The sequence below is a fragment of the Pipistrellus kuhlii genome, unplaced genomic scaffold (genome assembly GCF_014108245.1).
Source record: "Pipistrellus kuhlii isolate mPipKuh1 unplaced genomic scaffold, mPipKuh1.p scaffold_m20_p_11, whole genome shotgun sequence".
In the NCBI taxonomy this organism is placed as follows: domain Eukaryota; kingdom Metazoa; phylum Chordata; class Mammalia; order Chiroptera; family Vespertilionidae; genus Pipistrellus; species Pipistrellus kuhlii.
In genome coordinates, this window is record NW_023425416.1 from 40,543,593 (window position 1) to 40,562,735 (window position 19,143).

General features: G+C 43.0%; 1 protein-coding gene across 1 annotated transcript in view; it reads left to right on the forward strand.

The window, feature by feature from the left end:
* Positions 1–450: 450 nt before the first annotated feature.
* TGFBR2 (transforming growth factor beta receptor 2) overlaps positions 451–19,143 on the forward strand; it is a 77,441-nt gene continuing 58,748 nt past the window's right edge. Inside the window, exon 1 of the mRNA XM_036431678.1 lies at positions 451–931. Coding sequence (XP_036287571.1) covers positions 838–931 — 94 coding nt within the window. The 5' untranslated portion in view covers positions 451–837. The remainder of the gene's footprint in view (positions 932–19,143) is intronic.

Below are 19,143 nucleotides of genomic sequence, written 5' to 3' on the forward strand. Positions count from 1 at the left end.
AACAAAACAAAAACTTCTCAACTTCCACCTACACTGCCTACATAACTGAAACACAAGTTTCACCAGGCAATACTTTGCCGATTTTAACAGGAAAAAAAAAAAAAAAAGTGCTCCAACTCCTTTGGATTTCAACATCCACCTCTGGGTTGCAACTTGCAGTTTGCAAACACAGCTCTCAAGCAAGCACCTTGGAACCATCCTGAGAAGTTGGGGGGAGGGGGAAGGGGAAGGTGCTTGGTGGGGGTGCTTTGCAAAGTACCTACACTTCCTCCGTGCAGTTACTTGGTGAAACGTGTGCGCTTAGTCACCGCAGAGTCAATCCTAGGAGCAGGGACTCCCGAGGGCGGCCGGGGGCAGCTAAAAGTTGGCCTGAGCCCTGGGAGGGGCTGGTCTCCGGGACGTGATTGGCAGCTCGAGAGAGCGAGCCGGGGCTGGGAGCGGAGCGGGGAGAAGGCTCCGGGCGGCGGGAGGTCCTGCCCAGCTGTTGGCGAGGAGTTTCCTGTTCCCCCCGCGGCGCCGGGTGAAGCGGAGTGAGTCACTCGCGCGCCCGGCCGGACTACACGCCCGCGCGCGCACACGCCCGGGACGGGACGGGACGGGACCGGGGCAGGAGCGGGCCTCCTGCGCTGCTCCCCTCGGCCGCCGGGGGCCTCCCCGCGCCTCGCCGGCCTCCAGCCCCCTCCTCCTCGCCGCTGCCCAGCCGGCGCCACATCTGGCCCGCACATCTGCCCGGCCGGCCCAGGCGCGGGGTCCCGGAGAGGGCGCGGCGCGGAGGCACAGCCAGGGGTCCGGGGAGGCGCTGGGGCTCCGGTCTATGACGATCGGCGGGGGGCTGCCATGGGTCGGGGGCTGCTCCGGGGCCTGTGGCCGCTGCACATCGTCCTGTGGACGCGCATCGCCAGCACGATCCCTCCGCACGTCCAGAAGTCGGGTGAGTGGCCCGCAGCCAGGGCTTGGCGGGGCGCCTGGGGTCCCCCCCACCAACCCAGGTCTCCCCGCCTCTGCGCTGCGCTTGACAGGCTGGTCCCTGGGACGCAGCGAGCGGCAGAAACGGGAACCTTTCCCCCTGGGGCATCGCGCACCCCGATCCCCTTAGCCACGGGCGTGGGTGAGCCGTGCTTTCCAAAGAGAAGGGAAGTTCAAGTTTGCAGGGGGCGCGGGGCGCGCTGGGCCCCCTTTGTGCGGGCAGGAAAGGCGTTGAGTGTCGGCTGCGTTCGAGGCGCGCCCCAGCCCCCGGAAAGGGAAGTTTGAGAAGTTGGTGATCTGGAGGAGGCAGGGAAACCGCGGCCTGGAGGCCGCCAGAGCGCTTAGCACACCTGGGGCTCCCGTGGCCCTTTGGCGATGCTGCGTGCCTACCCAGGGCTTGCCGGGCCACCCCCCTACAGGACCGGTTATTATATCCTTAGCCCCTGGGAAGGGCCACACACTCCCCCCAGACCGGCTTGTTGGCCCAGAGTTACTGGGAGGTTAAAACTCTCAAGAAAAAAAAGAGGCGATCTGCAAAGGAAAGTTATCTGACTCCAAGGAAGGCTTGGCTGGCCTGGATGCTTCAGGGGCTGGGGATGGTCAGGTGGAGGCGGAGAATTACTGACCTATTGACCCAGGGCCTGCTAGGTGCTCAGTGCCTGAGGGGTTGCCTGCAGCAAGACTCTATCTTCTGGGGAGTTGATGGTTCTCTGCAATTATCTGGGTGGAAACGGAAAGGTTAAATGAAAATGGTAAACTGCAGCCCAACAGATCTCTATCTCTAGAGGTTTCTCTTTTGGGGGAGGGGAATGAATGAACTGAAGACTTAAAGATGTGTTTTGGAAAGTACCTAGCCCCTGACACTTTAAAAATTTGTTTGTTTTTCAGCTAGGATCCATATAGCAGAGTATCTACAACTGTGGTCTGGGTAGCTTAGTATTTGGACCTTGCAGGGCTCAGTTTTTCTCATCTGTAAAATGGCATGGTTAGATCTGGATACTTTTCCATTCCCTCATCTGTCCCTCTCCTCCCCCCTGCGGTGACTTGGAGATGCCCTGTGTAGATTTGGGAAGGAATGGAGAGGGTTTGACAGTCCACACCAGCACTCTAAGGCAGAAGTTAGCTTTATCTGTAGGTATGTCTGGAAGAAATATGCACCAGGTTCTAACTGGTGCATTCCAGACTGTTGGCAGGGGACTGAGAATTTCATATAGAAGGTTGACATGGAGATGGGAGTTGTTAATGGAATGAGGAAGAAGCATTATTTTATACAAAAGTTCCTAACACAAATGTGAGTTCTAGGGTTAAATTAAATCCCGGTGTTTCATTCTTGGATGTTGTCCTACATTTCAGTACCAGAATGCTCAATATGTTCAACTGTCTCTGATTATACCCCAGACTCTTAAAAACTGAGTTATAGCTAACTAATAAATATTTTAAATGCATCCTTAATTTTCTCTGTACGTGCAAAATCATTAAAATTTTTGTTTCAGATTACGAAAGAAGGAAATTTGTGGGCTCTGATTTGTTAGGTTTTGTTTACAAGTTTAAGATTTATGATTACAAATTCCAGACTCAGTAGTTCATGAGTCAGTTTCATTTCATCTATGTACACACTTTTAAACAATTAAAAGCCTAGTGGCTTTTTATTTGGGCTTTTAAACAGTTTTACAAACCCCACAGATTTCATATCTTTATGGAATTAAAGTTTCAAAATGGTTGAACTAAGGAATCATTTTGAATGAGTATTCATTTGAAATTAAATTTTTGAAGCTAGTTGAAGGTTGAAAGTAACGATAGTGAAGATGAGAAAACTAATTTCATGATTACATTTTCATTTTCCAGATAAGTAAATGGTTTCAGGATTTTCCAACATAATTGGTCAACTGTCAAAACTTTTTTCAAGATATCTTAATTCATGATAAGATATGAGGAAATGAGATTATTTACCGCATCTTATCAGGACACACACACACACACACACCCACACCCATGTTTTGTTCAGCAGATTGATAAGTGAGCAAAGGATTGCACTATAAGAAAAAATTTCACTAAGAAATATATTTAACTTAAAAAAACTTTTTAAATTAATAGATTCATTTTTCCCTAAATGCTCAGCATTAAGTAATTACTCTTTTGAGGGAAAACTTTACATGTTGGGAAACTCTTCCAATCTGAAAAATGTGACTTCCACATTTCAAATACCTAACAAGAGTTGCTTGCTACTGACTAAATGTTGGTAAAAGTGTCATACTAATCAACTGTTTTCCTAAGGTCACTTTGATGATGTGCTGGTTTGGTCAGAGTCAGAAAGCAGTAGGCCCAGAATGTGATCTTAGGTCTCATTGCTTTTGTTACCAGATAGTACATTTCCTTTTCTAAGTCACTTCCTTTAGCAATATCTTATTTTTTTTAACCAGTTATGATTTATGCAGAACACTCATCACATTCTGGATTCCTCGACTTAAATATATATATATATATTTTATATATATACATATATATATATGTATGTATATATTATTGGCTTTTTACAGAGAGGAAGGGAGAGCAAGTTAGAAACATCAATGAGAGAGAAGCATCAGCTGCCTCCTGCACACCCCCCACTGGGGATGTGCCTACAACCAAGGTACCTGCCCTTGACAGGAATGGAACCTGGGACCTTTCAGTCAGCAGGCCGATGCTCTATACACTGAGCCAAACCTGTTTCAGCTCCTCACCTTTTTATAGAGATGGCACCCCACGGTGATGCGTCCTCATTGTCCCCTGTGTAGTCCGCATACATGCTACATGTTTTCCACTCCAGTTTACCAATCCTTGGTTATCAACCCAACTTTTAAAGGTTTTCTTTATCCTTTGGCCCTATTTTTTTTTTTTTAAACAAAGAATGACACTTCCTGGGGCTCTTGTAAAAAAAAAGTGGCTATTACTCATTCTTCCTTCTCAACAGTATTTATAGCGAGTGCCTCCTTGTGCCAGGCAAGGGGCTCAGACAGGAGACAGCCACTGAGTAAGAGGCATGTTCTTCGCCCTCATGGAGTTTAACATGTGGCAGCCTGTTGAAGGCGAAGAGAACATCCACATTTTAATCCTGTACATTTGGAAGCATTAGGGAGCCCTGGCAGTTTATTTTCCAGACCCCTTTGTCCAAAGCCCACTTCCTTGTTGAATGCTAGGGGGTGGGTATTTTTCCTTCTCAGACTCACTGAACATTTTTTTCATTGATCTATTCTTTTCCACACAGGCCTTGTTTCAGGTCCACAACTGGGCTACCTCAGTTCTTCAGTCTGTAGCCAGCATGAGGGACCCATATGCATGTGCCCATCCAGTCTTTCTTCCAGCTTAGACTTGCAGGTAGAAGAGTAAAGGGTACAAGCTTTGGAATCAGGCTATCCTGGGTTTCAAACCCACCTCCCATTTACTATCTGTGCAATGATGTTACTTCTCTCACCGTCATTGTCATTATTTGTAAAATGGGGTTTATGGTGTTCTGCGGAAGATTCAATAAAATATTATATTCTAAAGTGCTTAACATAGTGCCTGCAACATAGTAAATGCTCACTAAATACCAGCTTCTATTCTTCCTATTAACACGGGAATCTGGCCTAACATGGCCCTCAGTGATCTGGTTCCCCTCTGATTCTGCAGCTAACATCCCGCCAAGACTCACATTTTCCCAGTCCCCTCTTTATCACCCACCGTGCACACACATGCTGTGAGCAGTGCGGGCACCTGTGCCTTTGCCGAGGGTGCTGTCTGGAATACCTGTACCTTGGATAATTTTCACTTGTCTTTTAAGACTTAACTCAAATGTCATTTCTTTTTAAGGAAACCTGCTTTGAATGCCTCTGGGTGAGCTGATACATTCTCTCCTGGGGCTAGGCCTATTTTCTTCATCTTTTTTTTTTTTTTTTTTTTTTTTAAGCTTGTAACAACTGTTAACAATAATAAGCCAAAATTATATCTTTTTTTATTAATATATTTTATTGATATTTTACAGAGTGGAGGAAGGGAGAGAGATAGGGAGCTAGAAATGTCGATGAGAGAGAAACATCGACCAGTTGCCTCTTGCACACCCTGCACCAGGGATGTGCCCGCAACCAATGTACATGCCCTTGACCGGAATCGAACCTGGGACCTTTCAGTCTGCATACCAACGCTCTACCACTGAGCCAAACCAGTTTCGGCCAAAATTATATCTTTATGTGATCACCTTGCCCATCAGGCCTTTAATTCTCCCAAAGGTAAGGGGTGTGGCTTATTCATTCCTCTATCTCCAGGTCTCCTGCAGTACATACTTGGTGCATCACTTACTATCCAGGAAACGCTGGTCTCTCCTTCATCCCCCTGGACAAAGTGCAGCCGAGTCAAGTGTTTGACCAACCAGGCCGTCACTCTTTATTGGGAGTTTGGTCTATAGCAGGGGTGGGCAACTATTTTACTGCCCAGGGCCATTTGGATAATTATAGCATCATTTGAGGGCCATTCAGAAGTATCAACTTAAAATTAGCCTGCTGTATTTGGTCAGACATTTAATTAATTCACCCTTAATCCCTTGGCAGAACCAGATCCAATGATTTTCCAGGCCTTATATGGCCCGTAAGCCGGATATTCCCCTCCTCTGGTCTATGGGTTCTTTTATTCTGATGAACTATGGAAAAGAGTGCTGAAATCATAATTTAGTTTCTAAGTTCCTTTTTTTTTTAAATCAGGGTTTTATGTTTTGCTTTATAAGTAGTTGAGCAGAGTTGGTCTAAGGCAGTGGTAGGCAAACTGTGGCTCTCGAGCCACATGCGGCTCTTTGGCCCCTTCAGTTTTTAGCAAAGGCCAGCTTAGGAGTACCCTAATTAAGTTAATAACAATGTACCTACCTAGATAGTTTAATTTAAAAATATTTGGCTCTCCAAAGAAATTTCCATCGTTGAACTGTTGGCATTTGACTCTGTTGACTAATGAGTTTGCCGACCACTGGTCTAAGGGAAGGGTGGTCCTTTAGGGCTGCCGACTGCTGTAGAGCAGTGTGGATGCTATTTAGGCCTGATGCAAACCAGGTTTAAAATAGGGTGCTGAGGAAACATGGTTCCTGGCTACAGCTTGGCATCATTTAGTCAATTTCCATGTAAAAGCATTGCTGTATCACCTTGTTAGCTTCATCCTTCCAGGGGTTAATCCAGCAGATTTGACTCCTGATTTTCAATATAAATGATATAGCAGATATTCATTAGCAGCCAGAAGGCTCACCACTCATTTTGCTCTCCCTCTTTTAATTGTAAATATTTTGCCCCCCCCCCCCCCCCGCCCCCCAGATATTTGTTGCTTCTGACATTCAAGATAATGCTGACTGTCTTTGCTTGGCATGTCAGAAGGGTGTGAGCAGGCAAACTGGCTCGTCTCAGGGTGAAGTGGGGAGATTGGAGAATCTGCTCTAAGCCAGCTGTTTGACATTCCTTAACCTAATTTAATATTCAGAGGAAACCAGGAAGATGAGTGTTGTTATCTTTATTTTATAAGGAAGATGGAATCTGCTCAGGGTTACTTCAGGTTTGTGTGTGTGTGTGTGTGTGTGTGTGTGTGTGTGTGTGTGTGTTTTCTAAGCTTGCCCTGCTTGCATTGTGCAGGTTCTTTTTTCATGGTGCATCTGTGTGTATGCGTGAGTTACGATGGAAGTTAGGGAGAGGGTAAAGAGACATTTCTTTTGAGAAAGGGGAAACTTACCAGCGAATGTCATAAGTTCAGTGCTCCTGATTTCATGATTTGCTTTGCTTGCATGATCTGGCTCCTTCCTGATTATCTTCGTCCAGCAGACCATCAAGATGGGGGAGAGTCTCTTTGCACAGGAAACTCTACAGTCTTAGACTGATAACGGCATCGTGGTGGTGGGACCCACTGCTGGAAACCCTTGGTTTGACTATTTACAACGGTTATACCTGAATCATTTTCAAAGGCATGTGACTGAACCCCAGATTCCAGCATGGAGGACCAGCATCTATGTTCAGGCCTCAGACAACTGCTGGTGAGGGCAGGCAGAAAGAGCAGAATTTATCCTACGCAGTAAAGGCGAGATGGTTTGACTTTTGAGGCCCAACTAATTTGAAAACTCGTAGGCGGCTCAGATGCTTCTCTGCACAGAAGGATCTGGCCTTTTACTGGCCTCGATCAGCATTTTAGGTGTTGGCACTCAACATGGAGCAACTGCCTCCTTGGACACAGCCAACGTGGGATGGCGTGCTTAAGCCCGTAAGGGTTTCCTAGCATCTGTGTTGTGTTTACAGGGCTGAAGCTATAGATCATTAGCATGGATTTAGCTGCAGGCTAAGTGCCTACAACTGGTGACATTGAATTTGGGAAAGGCTGCCTGCTTTCAAGACATGTAGTTCTTTCTCTTTTTTTAAAAAAAATTTCTGATGAGATATGTCCTCCCCCCCCCCAAAAAAAAAAAAAAAAAATATATATATATATATATATATATATATATATATATATATGAGCAAAAGGAGCTCTATCATGAGCCTTAGCGGGTACTGCTTTTATTCTTCTCTGGCCCAGCCCCCATCCATGAGGTGAGCAGATTCCAGACCTCTGAATCCAAACTCTGCCCTCTTTTTAGATCATGTTTCAGGTACCTGGGAACCCCAAATTCACTGTCCAGATGGTGCAAGACCAGCTTTTACAACCTACATGGACTATTGGTTTTCTCTTCCCCAGGCCTGTATAGCCACTGGTCTGTGTGCCCGAGGGGTGGTTAAGCTGTGCATGTGTGGTATGTGTTCAAACTTGGGTGTCCATACACATCTCACAGGGCCCTCTTGCTGTGGGAGGGACCATGTGGTGGAAAGAGGGAAGCAAGTAGTTCAAGAGTTTTAAAGTAGTACTTGATCTTCCAAGATGTATTTGTTAGTCAAGGTAGAAGGATGCAACCTACTTTATTTGAACAGACTGTTTGCTTTTCTTAGCTGTCGGTATGTGACCTTGAGTATGTGGACCTCCGTTTGTCCTCTTGCCCTTGAGCTTTCCAGCGTCAGTGGTGGATCTGGCATCAGCCACCTTCCTGTGCAGAGGTGTTGAGGACAAAGGTGGTTTTCTGATTGCATCATGGTTGCCCTGCGGTAGAGAGATTGCTTATTATTAAAAAGCTAAGAGTTGGTAACCCTACTGTGGTATTTCCTTTGGGAAATTCAGTTTTTCATAGTTTGTATGCTCCAGAAGGAAACGTTAGCTTTATTCACTGGACTCCTATTTGCTGTTGGACTGACACATTTAAAAAAAAGATTTCCCAGTGCCTTGGCTGCATTTCCTTTGTGTATGGAGAACATGGCAACGCTTCTCTGGATGTTTTCTTCTGCTGTTGTAAATATTTGACTAGTCCACGGCCTCTCAATCCTCTTTAAAGAAAACAAGATATTAGAACAGTGTAAAGTGAAAATCCCTCTGACACTGAAACAGGTATAGGATTGTCAAAGATATATGCTTCTTTCTTTCTTTCTTTCTTTCTTTCTTTCTTTCTTTCTTTCTTTCTTTCTTTCTTTCTTCTTCTTATTTACTTACTTATTTAGAGAACTAGGGGTTTGGCAGAATAAACATGAATGCTTTTGAAGAAAAATATGGTGCATACTTTCAGCATATGCACAGCAGCTCTCTATCTGTTTAAGTTGTATCATTATAGAGAGTTCGTTGACTTTGGAGAAAACTCCGCTACTTTGTGGAGGACTACTGGTCATTCTGAAAACTCTCTAGAACGTTCCTAAACAGAGAAATGCAGTTGGCTTTATGCTCCCTGTGAGGGGTGCTCCTATCTTGAGGCTACTACTCTGGCCTTTTTAGACAGGTTTCCGATAATGTACGTAGCTACCCCTTTCTGAGGCCTTGCTTCTGCCTGGATTGTGCTGAGCACTTCCCCTGCATTATGTAATCTTCTGCACAACTCCAGGAGGTAGATTTTATAATGCTCCTTACAAGTCCTCTAGACTGAGATTGGGAAACTTAATGAAGGCCACCAGATTAGCAAATGGATAATACTCTGGTTTGGGGACCTAGACCTTAATTGTTATGTTATACTAAGACTAGCCCACCTCAACTGACATAAACCACTTCTCCATTGTAGCATGGATTTTGGGAGACTCTAGGCCTAGGGATTAAGAGAAATAATGATAATATTCAACATTTTTTTTTTAACGCGTTAGCATTTTTTATGTTATTCCACTTACTTTCTTTAGCTAAATAAAATGATGTTTGATTCATACACAAAGAAGTCACACATCGTGCCTGTCTTGTGATCTCAATGGGGAAATGAAATTTACATATATCTATCTATCAGGTGATCTAGTCTGGGCTGAATCATGGAATAGTTATGCCATCAAAGAGTTCAGGTTTTCTGAGCAGAACAGCTACTTTATTTGGAAAGATTGGGGGGAATGCAAGGATGCATAAATATGTGGGAGACGTATATGGTGTGCCGAGAAGAATTTATCATGAAGTGAATGGAATTTCACTCGGGGCTGCTCCCTGGTACCGGCCCATCTCCTGGCTCTGGATGGGGCCCTGCCAATGTGGCTAATGAGTGTCATCAAGTTAAAGAACACTTAAGAAATCTTGCCGTGCCCTGAATATTACAGCTCCCATATAAAAGAAATGTGATAGAGTTATCCCAAATTGAGAGGCAATCCAAACATTTATATGTTATTACTTACAATGAGTAATGAAGCAGAAAGAAACTTTTCCAAGTTATTCAACAATAAATTACAAATTCTGATTAACTGCTCTAGAGGAAAGATTAAATTATTTTTGTTTTCTCTGTGGACAATATTGCGAAATATCCCTGGTACTGGTGGTCAGACAGTATGCAACCCCCCAAAAATGTAGTAAAGTATTTCAGTAGTGTCAGACAGGTAACTAACACACATATTTGTTTTCTTTGAAGTTTTCTATGTGTGTTATTTACAGCTTTTATTTTAAACTAGAGGCTCAGTGCACGACATTTGTGCTCTGGGGGTTGGAAGGAGTGTTCCTCAGTTCCTCAGCCCAGCCTATGCCCTCTCACAGCCCGGGACCCCTTGAGGGATATCTGCCTTCCAGCTTAAGCAGATATTCCTCTCGCAGTCCAGGGCTCTCACAGTCTGGGACCCCTCACTCCTTACCCCCTGCCTGCAGTGGAGGTGGAAGAGGCCCCACCACTGCCACTGTGCTCGCCAGCCTTGAGCCCGCCTTCTGGCTGAGTGACATTCCCCCTGTGTGAGCTCGCTGACCACCAGGGGGCAGCTCCTGCATTGTGTGTCTGCCCCCTAGTGGTCAGAGCGCATCATAGCAACTGGTCATTCCACATATTAGGGTTTTATTATATAGGATTTGTAATTTGTAAGAAGCCATTCTAAATTCTAAATATTCACTTTCATACCTAAATTTCTATTCTTAATTTTTGTATTCTTTTTCTGAAAAAGTGTCCCTGAAATTTAAAAGTTTCAGCTTCCATGAGACCTGACTCTATGGCTAATGGAAGGATTTGCTTTTTGACTTAGAAAATAAATAACAACTGCTTCCTCCTCCTCTTCTTGTGGACAAACAGGCTACTTAAGTCTGCATTGTTACATCACCATCTGTTTTCCCCCCAGATGTAGCTAAACCCCTTCATCATTTTCCTAGTGGAGAGGCTCCATGCCAAGTTGAAAAGAAGTTGCAAATATGTAATTACCACAAACCGATGATCTTGAATGAAAGGTAACCCAGATTTAACCCTTAGTTGGAGATTAAGACTCTCCCTAGGAGACAGCTGGTAAAGACTAAAGCATATGATACTGGCCATCGAGCTGTCTGGGTGACCAGCTTAAGTCTTTTGGTCTCACTGGGTCTCATTTTTCTTCTGTGTGTAATGATAAGCATTGGACTAGCTGAGATTTTTGCTTTTTTTCTGTTGAAATCTTTCATTCTGTAGGTTAGTTAGGAGAGGAAACCATTGAAGTGACTTAGAAAACACAAGCTTTGACTAGTTAAAATAGGAATCTGTCAAAAATCATCACAGGTCGGAACTGATAAATACCACAAGACTTGGAGTTTGTTGGCCATGACTACCGTTAACAAAAGGAAAAGAAACTATAGTTTTTCGAAAAGTTCCTAGTTCGGGTGCCTGAGCATACACCCTTGACTCAATAGCATGTTTGCCCCGGCTGCCAATCCTTCTTGCTGAAGAAAAGGCTGACTTAGTTTTGGTGGTAATTCCATTTCTCTTTGGTTAATTATGGTGTTTTCATCCTTCTCTTCCTCTGGGTTAGTTAGGATGCCTGTGAAGGTTTTCCCTAAAGGTAGAGAGCTGTGAAATGCTTGGCCACATCCAGGAAAAGAACGCTCTCAAGGAGCTTCTATGTTTTGGGGGGAAAAGAAAGGAAACTTGTCTGAATATAATTAGTCATCTGTTGCCTTTCAAAGATTTCTCCACCACTTTTCTTAAAATACTCTCAGAAAAGACAGAATTTGCTACACACTGGCAGTTTTCAGACTGCTTTTTCTGGGCAGGGGAGTCGCTGTGAGTCCCATAATTGCATTTCTGTAGAAAGTGTTTTTGCGCTTTACATAATGTGTTCTGCAGATGCTGCTTAACACAGAGGAGGAGTCTTCTAACTATTGTTTTGAATGACTATCTTGTGGCTACATATCACATTTATGCTTTATTCTCTAAAACTCACAGTATTGGGCAAAAAAGTGATAACATTTTTCTTAAATATATGAAAAGGAAAAAAACAACAACACCCTAAAATAATACTTTGTATTCACTATTCTGGATTCCCTTAAGTAACATTGTTATAATTCCTAACAATCTAACCCCTCTCCAGACTCTTTTTATTATTATTATTATTATCATTATTGATTTCAGAGAGGAAGAAAGAGGGAGAGAGAGGTAGAAACATCAATGATGAGAGAGAATCACCGATCGGCTGCCTCCTGTACATCCCATTCTGGAGACTGAGCCCCCAACCTGGCTTGTGCCCTGACTGGGAATCGAACCGTGACCTCCTGGTTCATAGGTGGACGCTCAACCACTGAGCCACACTGGCCGGGCGGCACTCTTACTTTTATCCTTATGATTTCTGTTATAACTAATCATATAATTTTTATTGCCTCTCTTATCACTTATTTATTCTGATGAGCAACAGGCCAGCCAATTTTTTGCTTTGTTGGTATCTCTTGTTTTCCACCACCTCCAGCTTGAAACCCCGCTTGTTCTTCCTCACTCTTTCAGGAGCCTCACTCCTCTTGTAACTTTACCTTTCATGCATTACAATTTGAGTTCGAGCATTCTGACCCCCCAAACGATGTTTTTTATATCATCCCCTGATAATAGCAACTCAAGATGCTCTAATGGCTTGCTACTGAAAGGGTGATCCAAGGGCCAACGGCATTAGCACGGAGAATTTATTGGAAATGCAGAATGCTGAGCCCCTCTCCAGACCTACTGTGTGGGAACCTGCATTTTAATAAGATTCCTCAGGTGAAGAAGCACTGCTCTGGTAGCATTTTCCACAGAGGAGACCAGTGATCTGCACTGATTTCAGTAATCAGATCCAGCTCGTTTCTGGCACTGAGCAAGAGAAGGTTCTAGGAAGAGTAGCTCCTGGTTTTATGAGGGTGTTCTGACTCCTCCCAAGCCCCAAGGCCCGGTTTCACTGGCTGTAGCTAATGCACGAAGGTAGCAGAATAGAGAAGGCATTGATGGCAGGTCAGTGAATACCTTCGTTTTAACCAGCCTGTTTCCCCAAAGTGTCCTTCATGTTCTTTCCTCCACTGAATACCCCTTGACCACCAACTGTAGGTCCCAGGGAACCGTGCCTCTGCTGAATTCACAGCATTCATCATATTTACTCACTAGGCATCTTATCACAGTTGGCCTTGACAGTTGGAGGCCTTACTTAAGAGCTATTATACCTATTAAGCATTTACTTAAAATCTATAGCACTCTACTGTGTACAAAGTATGTACCCAATAAATGAATGAATTGATGTCAAGTCTTTCTAGGAAGTGATGCTACTCATCAATATTAAAAAAAAAAAAATCTTCTTTTGTCTTCAGAGACTTATCTGGCTGTTGGTCAGTGAAGACTCACTAAATTCTTCCTCTCCAGGTTTATTTTAGACGGTTCTGAGAAGACCACTATTGGCTGTTTCATTGACTGGCTTCTGTATTTTACTCAGTGAAAGGCAATTCTTTTGCACCTCGATTTCTTTTTTCTTTAAGTATTATGGGTCCTTCTCAGTCACAACAACCGGTTCTCACCCACTTTCTGATTTTTCCAAAAAATTTTCTTTTCTGACCTATTTTTTTTCTTTTGACATCTTAACTATACTTAGAAAAAAAGAATAGTGAAGGACTTTCCATTGCAACCTATATCTGATGTCGTTTCCTGTTGCATCAAATGTCAACTTGTTTATCAGAATAATTTTAAAATCTTCATACCTAGAATCTCTTAATGAGACATTTATTTACAAGAGGAATCTAGTTACATGAAATGCATAATTGTTTGGTTTCATTTTTGCTCTTACATTATTTTACCACAATGCAAGGCTGAATTCTTCTCTGTCATCTGTAAGAATGTCCTCATTGGTTTCTGCCCCTGGTCACCCAAAGTCCCTTATATCTCTGATACATATACATTGTTATCAGTTAAATCTCCCCCCACCTCCACACACATCAGTTGTCTAGGTGGCCTCTGTTAGAAAATGTCCCTTGGATTCCCCTTCCTGGATCCAGGTGATTACATGGCCCTGGCTTCCTCTTTGAGGGCAGAGGCTGTATCAGTGACCCTGGCTCCTAAGACACACAGATGGGACATGGGGCTGTGTGATGGCCCCATGCATGGAGTGGACCAACCTTCTTTCTCACTTCCTTTGCACATGCTCCATGCCCTGCCTCCACTCCAATCAGGCTTCCTCACACATTTTTTTTGCTTTCCAATTTCCTAACTTGTGACTTTCTGCTCCCCCCAATTTCCCCATTTTCTACCTGGACCCTTCTGAAATAATGCATGACTACATGCTACTTCTATTTCGTCTTTTTGTTATTATTCTAGTCAGAATTCCCTTTTTAATCATCACAGTCTCTCTAACAGGCCTTGCCTCTCTCTCAGATGGTCTTGGCCATTGGACTACTTGTGGCTGTTGGTGTGTGTGCTTCAATTCTCTTACTAGGATGAAAACTCTTTGAAGGAGAACCGTCTGATTCTTCTCAGCACCCAGCATACATTTCACTAAAATATTGTTGCTATCTGGAATTCATTACTTTTAAAGGCCAGGGAAATACTGCTTATAAATCCACAATGGGGTGATAGGACACACACACACACACACACACACACACACACACACACACACAATTTCCCTCCCTAGACTGCTCTTACCTTTTCACCACCAAGTGTGTCTGTCATCCATGGTTGTGTTATTTATAGCCACCTACAGTGTTGTTTGGTCTTATGGGAAATTTCAGACGATCTGATGTGTGTGAGCTGCTCTTTACAGGGGAGGTTTCCTCTGTCTTCAGTCTTCAGTGTCTGTGAGTTTGGGGGAAAAGTAGTCTGTGGGTGTTCAAGGTTGTTGTTTTTCCGCCCATTGCAGGCTGCCTTTGATTCATTTATCTTCTTGTGTGTGAATTTTTTTTTATAGAGGGCCAACATGTTATGACTGGAGAGACCAGAAAAAGTCATAACGTAAACCATCCCATCTGACTCAGGACAATTTTGCCACTCCTGCCTTTCACTTTTATGAATCATAGGTTATCTCCTGTCATTGGGATGGTTGAAGAAGGGGCCATTGAATGGGAGGGTCTTGCTTGGTGCGTAGAGAGTGTCTGAAGACACTGACACTCTTCTACCAGCCTGAGGGTGAACATCTCATATTGCAAAGGTGACTCTTGGTCGTACTTTTTGGAAAGCCCCGTCAAGGGCACATGCTAAGGAGACTTAAATATGGAGGCTTTCTTCGATGGGTGCTTCATAGGAATGAGTCTTAAAGGTCCAAGAATGTTCTTTTTTTTTTTTAAAATATATTTTTATTGATTTTTTATAGAGAGGAGAGAGGTATAGAGACGTCAATAAGAGAGAAACATCTACCAGCTGCCTCTTGCACACCCCCTACTGGGGATGTGCTCACAACCAATGTACATGCCCTTGACCGGAATCGAACCCGGGACCTTTCAGTCCGCAGACGGACGCTCTACCACTGAGCCAAACCAGTTTCGGCCCAAGAATGTTCTTAAAGGTCTTCAGCTTCTTCTCCCATTGTCATCTCCATCAGCTCCCTGTGAAGCCCTCCCTGGATGAATGCGAGTCTAGAAACCAGAGGTAGTACACTTCCTGTGCCAGCCCAGCTTCCAGACCAGCTTCCAGACCAGCCTCCCTTCTAGCTGGCTCACCATCACCCATACAGCCCTTCCTCTCTGGGAATTCTGGAGCCACCAATGACTTTATAATATGAAACATGCACGAGCAACGCCCTACCTGCTCTACCTAGGAAAGAAAGGAGATGAAATAAGAATTTTATGTCTTCATTTCCTGGGGCACTTCCTGGAAATGGTTGAGATAGAGTCCTTTTAATTTGATGTGCCATTGATAAGCTTTCAAACTGCCGAAAGCAATTACCTTCCAAGATTTTGAAGATGATGTCCATGAGGATGTTTGTGGTAATTACATAACCACGCATATTTATTCAGCATTATGCAAAGTATTTTGTCCAGCTCAGAGTGTTTCCAGTTACCAATTTGTTAGTGAAATGCTTATGTTGCCTTTAGAACACAGGGAGGGGAATCTAGTTTCTTAACAGTTCAGTGTTTAGTTCTGTGTTTAGTAGCCAAGTTGGTTTTGCTATTCCTCAAGGTGTATCTTCTTTGCAATAGTAGCAGTTGACTAAGTGTTAGATGCCGTAACCAGTTTGGCTCAGTGGATAGAGCGTCGGCCAGTGGACTGAAGGGTCCCAGGTTCAATTCTGGTCAAGAGCATGTACCTTGGTTGCAGACACATCCCCAGTGGGGAGTGTGCAGGAGGAGCTGATCGATGTTTCTAACTCACTATCCCTCTCATTTCCTCTCTGTAAAAAAAAAAAAAAAAAAAAAAAATCAATAAAATATATATTTAAAAGAAATAAATGTTAGATGTCTGCATTACTTGTGTTCTGCTGGTCAAAACAGTTTTGCTCTTCTCATTACATCTTTAAATTATGGGAAAGGAAGCCCCAAACAATACTTGACCTCTGATACAATGTACTGTTTTGATTATGATCAGTACTTTAATAAAAGTTTTATTAAAGAGACTTCTGAGTGAGCTGTTGAAAGTCTGATAGATCTGGCATCGTCTCTCTTAAATCACCTTCCCATGTCACACAAGATGGTCACAAGAGGCAGACTTGGCCCCTGTTCTCTTAACTGAAGTGCCTTCAATTTATAAGAAAAGGAAGGGGCCAGAGAGGGTGGCTGATGACTGTGCTGGTGGACAATGGACGCCAGTGGTGACCAAGGCTCAGTAAAGAATCTGCATTTTCATGAACATTTCTGTCTACAGTCCTTTTGGGTGCATATCTCTTGAGAACAAAGTGTTTTGTTTTCTTGTTGTTATTAAAATGGCTGTCAAATAAATATTCGAAGCACAAAAAACATTGTAAAAATAGTCATTTTCCTACTTGTCCAGGCAAATGAAGACTAGTGCCAGGAACACAGAGAAGAGAAGTGATTTGAATAACATTTAGGACTGGAGAATTCCCTCTTTCAAGATGCATGTCTTTGAGTGTTTTGTCCACCAGTCTTATTGGAGTTCAAGCTATGCAATGAGTCATTTTTTTACCATTTTTTCATGTGGGGATAATTTCTCTTTTAAGTAACATGTGGTCTGTATCCTTGAGGGCATGGTCAGTAGACAGATGTTGCCATTTATAAAACATTGTGGTCGCTGCTACAGTCCTGGAGCTTTGCTCTTTCCCAGAGCTGCAAGCGCTTAACGTAATCAGTGGTGGGCATCTGTACATAGGAAGGGCGCTTCTTGCCCATGTGGGCCTAGGGGTCAAGTATTGGCTGGGGCTTCCTTTCACAGAATTTCTCGAAGATGACTATCTGAAGATACAGAGAAGAACAAAATAGTTTTAACTGGCATAACACGGATAACATAGACATCTCATATTTAGTCAAGTTGCTTTCAGATAAACAAAGTTATATCTTGAGTAGCAAAGTCTACTTCTTATATGACTTTGACATTTTCAAAGGATATGGTAAATAATGATCTCAAGGAGCAGAAACTGTATTTGGTTTGCCAGACAGAAGGCTAATTTATATTCTTGCTTTCCTGCAACTTGCTTTGCATAAATGTTATTTCCCCCGCCACATAAAAAGAGAAGTTGAGTCATGATGTTGTTTTACTTAATTTTGGTTAAAGAAGCCCATCAAATCAACTCCCACACTAATAGGGACTTCTTTCTCTTCGTTCCCACTGGTATTCATCAGGATGATTTCCCCCAAGGACTTGGAACTGACAATCATTCTGATTTTTCCTTCTCAGTGAAAATTTCCTAGAAAAGATGAGCTTCATTAAATAATGACTGGGCTCATGAATTTATCATTGGAGAGTTTTTCTTGAAAACTATCATAGGTTTAGGTTTTACATTTTCGTGCACTTCAAAAAAAAAGGACTTCAAAGTAAATCTTCTGGAATAATACATTTTTTATATAAAATCCTTTAAAAATTGTAATTTTTACATACTGAATTCTGTTAAGGCAAATGCCATTGTACCAAGAAAAATACTCAACTTCTGCACATTTCAGGAATGGTTCCCCGGATTTGGTATACAGATGGTGCTCAATGTATATTTGTTTAATGGACTAACAAAAATACCACAGAGATTATGAAAAGAAATTAAAGTATAGGAATATATTGACAGAAGTTATCTGTTGTGTGTTATATTTATTTAGCTTTGAGATTTTTTTGAAGGACAGTCTTACCCACAACTGTTCACTGATCTAAGGAGCTGGTTATTTGCCTTTTAAACTTGTTTGCTAGATTATTTAAAGAAAGATCCATTTTCTCACGTTTGTTTGAATTCACTATTCATTTTGCCTCATGGGGTCAAAATACTTTGGAATTCAACTTTCTCAGGAAACCTGCTCCTCAGATCTTTCAAAACAAGCTTCCTTTAAGCTTATTGTCTCCTTGGTAATTGGGAAAGAATTTCCATCCTTTAATAAGTTAAAATCCGTATTTAAAAATTAATCAAAAGATCCTCTTCCAGGAAGAATTGTACAATAACAACCAAATCCCTTAGGGGTGGTTATGCTTATGATCCCTGCCTCATCTTAAACTATTAGAGTTTGAGTCACATAAGAAAACTATTTGGGTTGGGCTTGATTCTAGCTATGCCCAGGTGTAATAAGATTCTGTGATAATGTTGTTTGTGATCTTCCTTAGCAGCTGGGCAAATGGAGACACATTGCTCATGGGCCTAGTCATCCCTAACCCAGGTCATGGCCCCTATCTCTAACCTCTAAGTTTATTGTTAAGTTCTTACTCCATATAAAATAAATCCTTTACTGAACTGCTGTTTCTCCAACTCTAGGGACACATTAGAATCATCTAGAGAGCTTGTAAAGCAATTCTAAGGCCTGAACCTAACCCCTGGAAGGGGGTCCTGGCACCAATCCCCGGATAATTCAGATGTGGAACCCAGGTTGAGAAACACTGATGCAGCCTATTCCAGATAGGTTATAAATGGGGAATTTGACCAGGGAGGTCAAGGTACTTACTTGATATTCCCCAGCTAAGAAGTACCATTTATTGAGTTCAAAAACCTCCCATCTTCTGACTGTATAACTAAATCCAGTATAACAGATATGAGGCAGGTTTTGGAGTAGAGTTATGGGAGAATGAAAATCCCTTTACTTACGGAAACTCACCTGCAGAGTGGGGTAAAATAGATGCCCATCTAAAAGGCTACTCACAATGAAGGGGAATAAAAATCAAGGCCAGAATAGCCAAAGACTGGGGGATTGGGTTGGCAGTAAGTAGTCAGGATGACTTCTGAAGGAGAAAACAGTTGAGCAGGGTCTGAAAGGCTGCTAACACTCAATGGCAGGACTGTCTACTTGTTAGCCCAGAGTTATACTTCCCTACCTTCTTCAAGAAACAGAGGGGAAGCTGGGAAGCTGCCTGCTGGCATTGTGTCCACT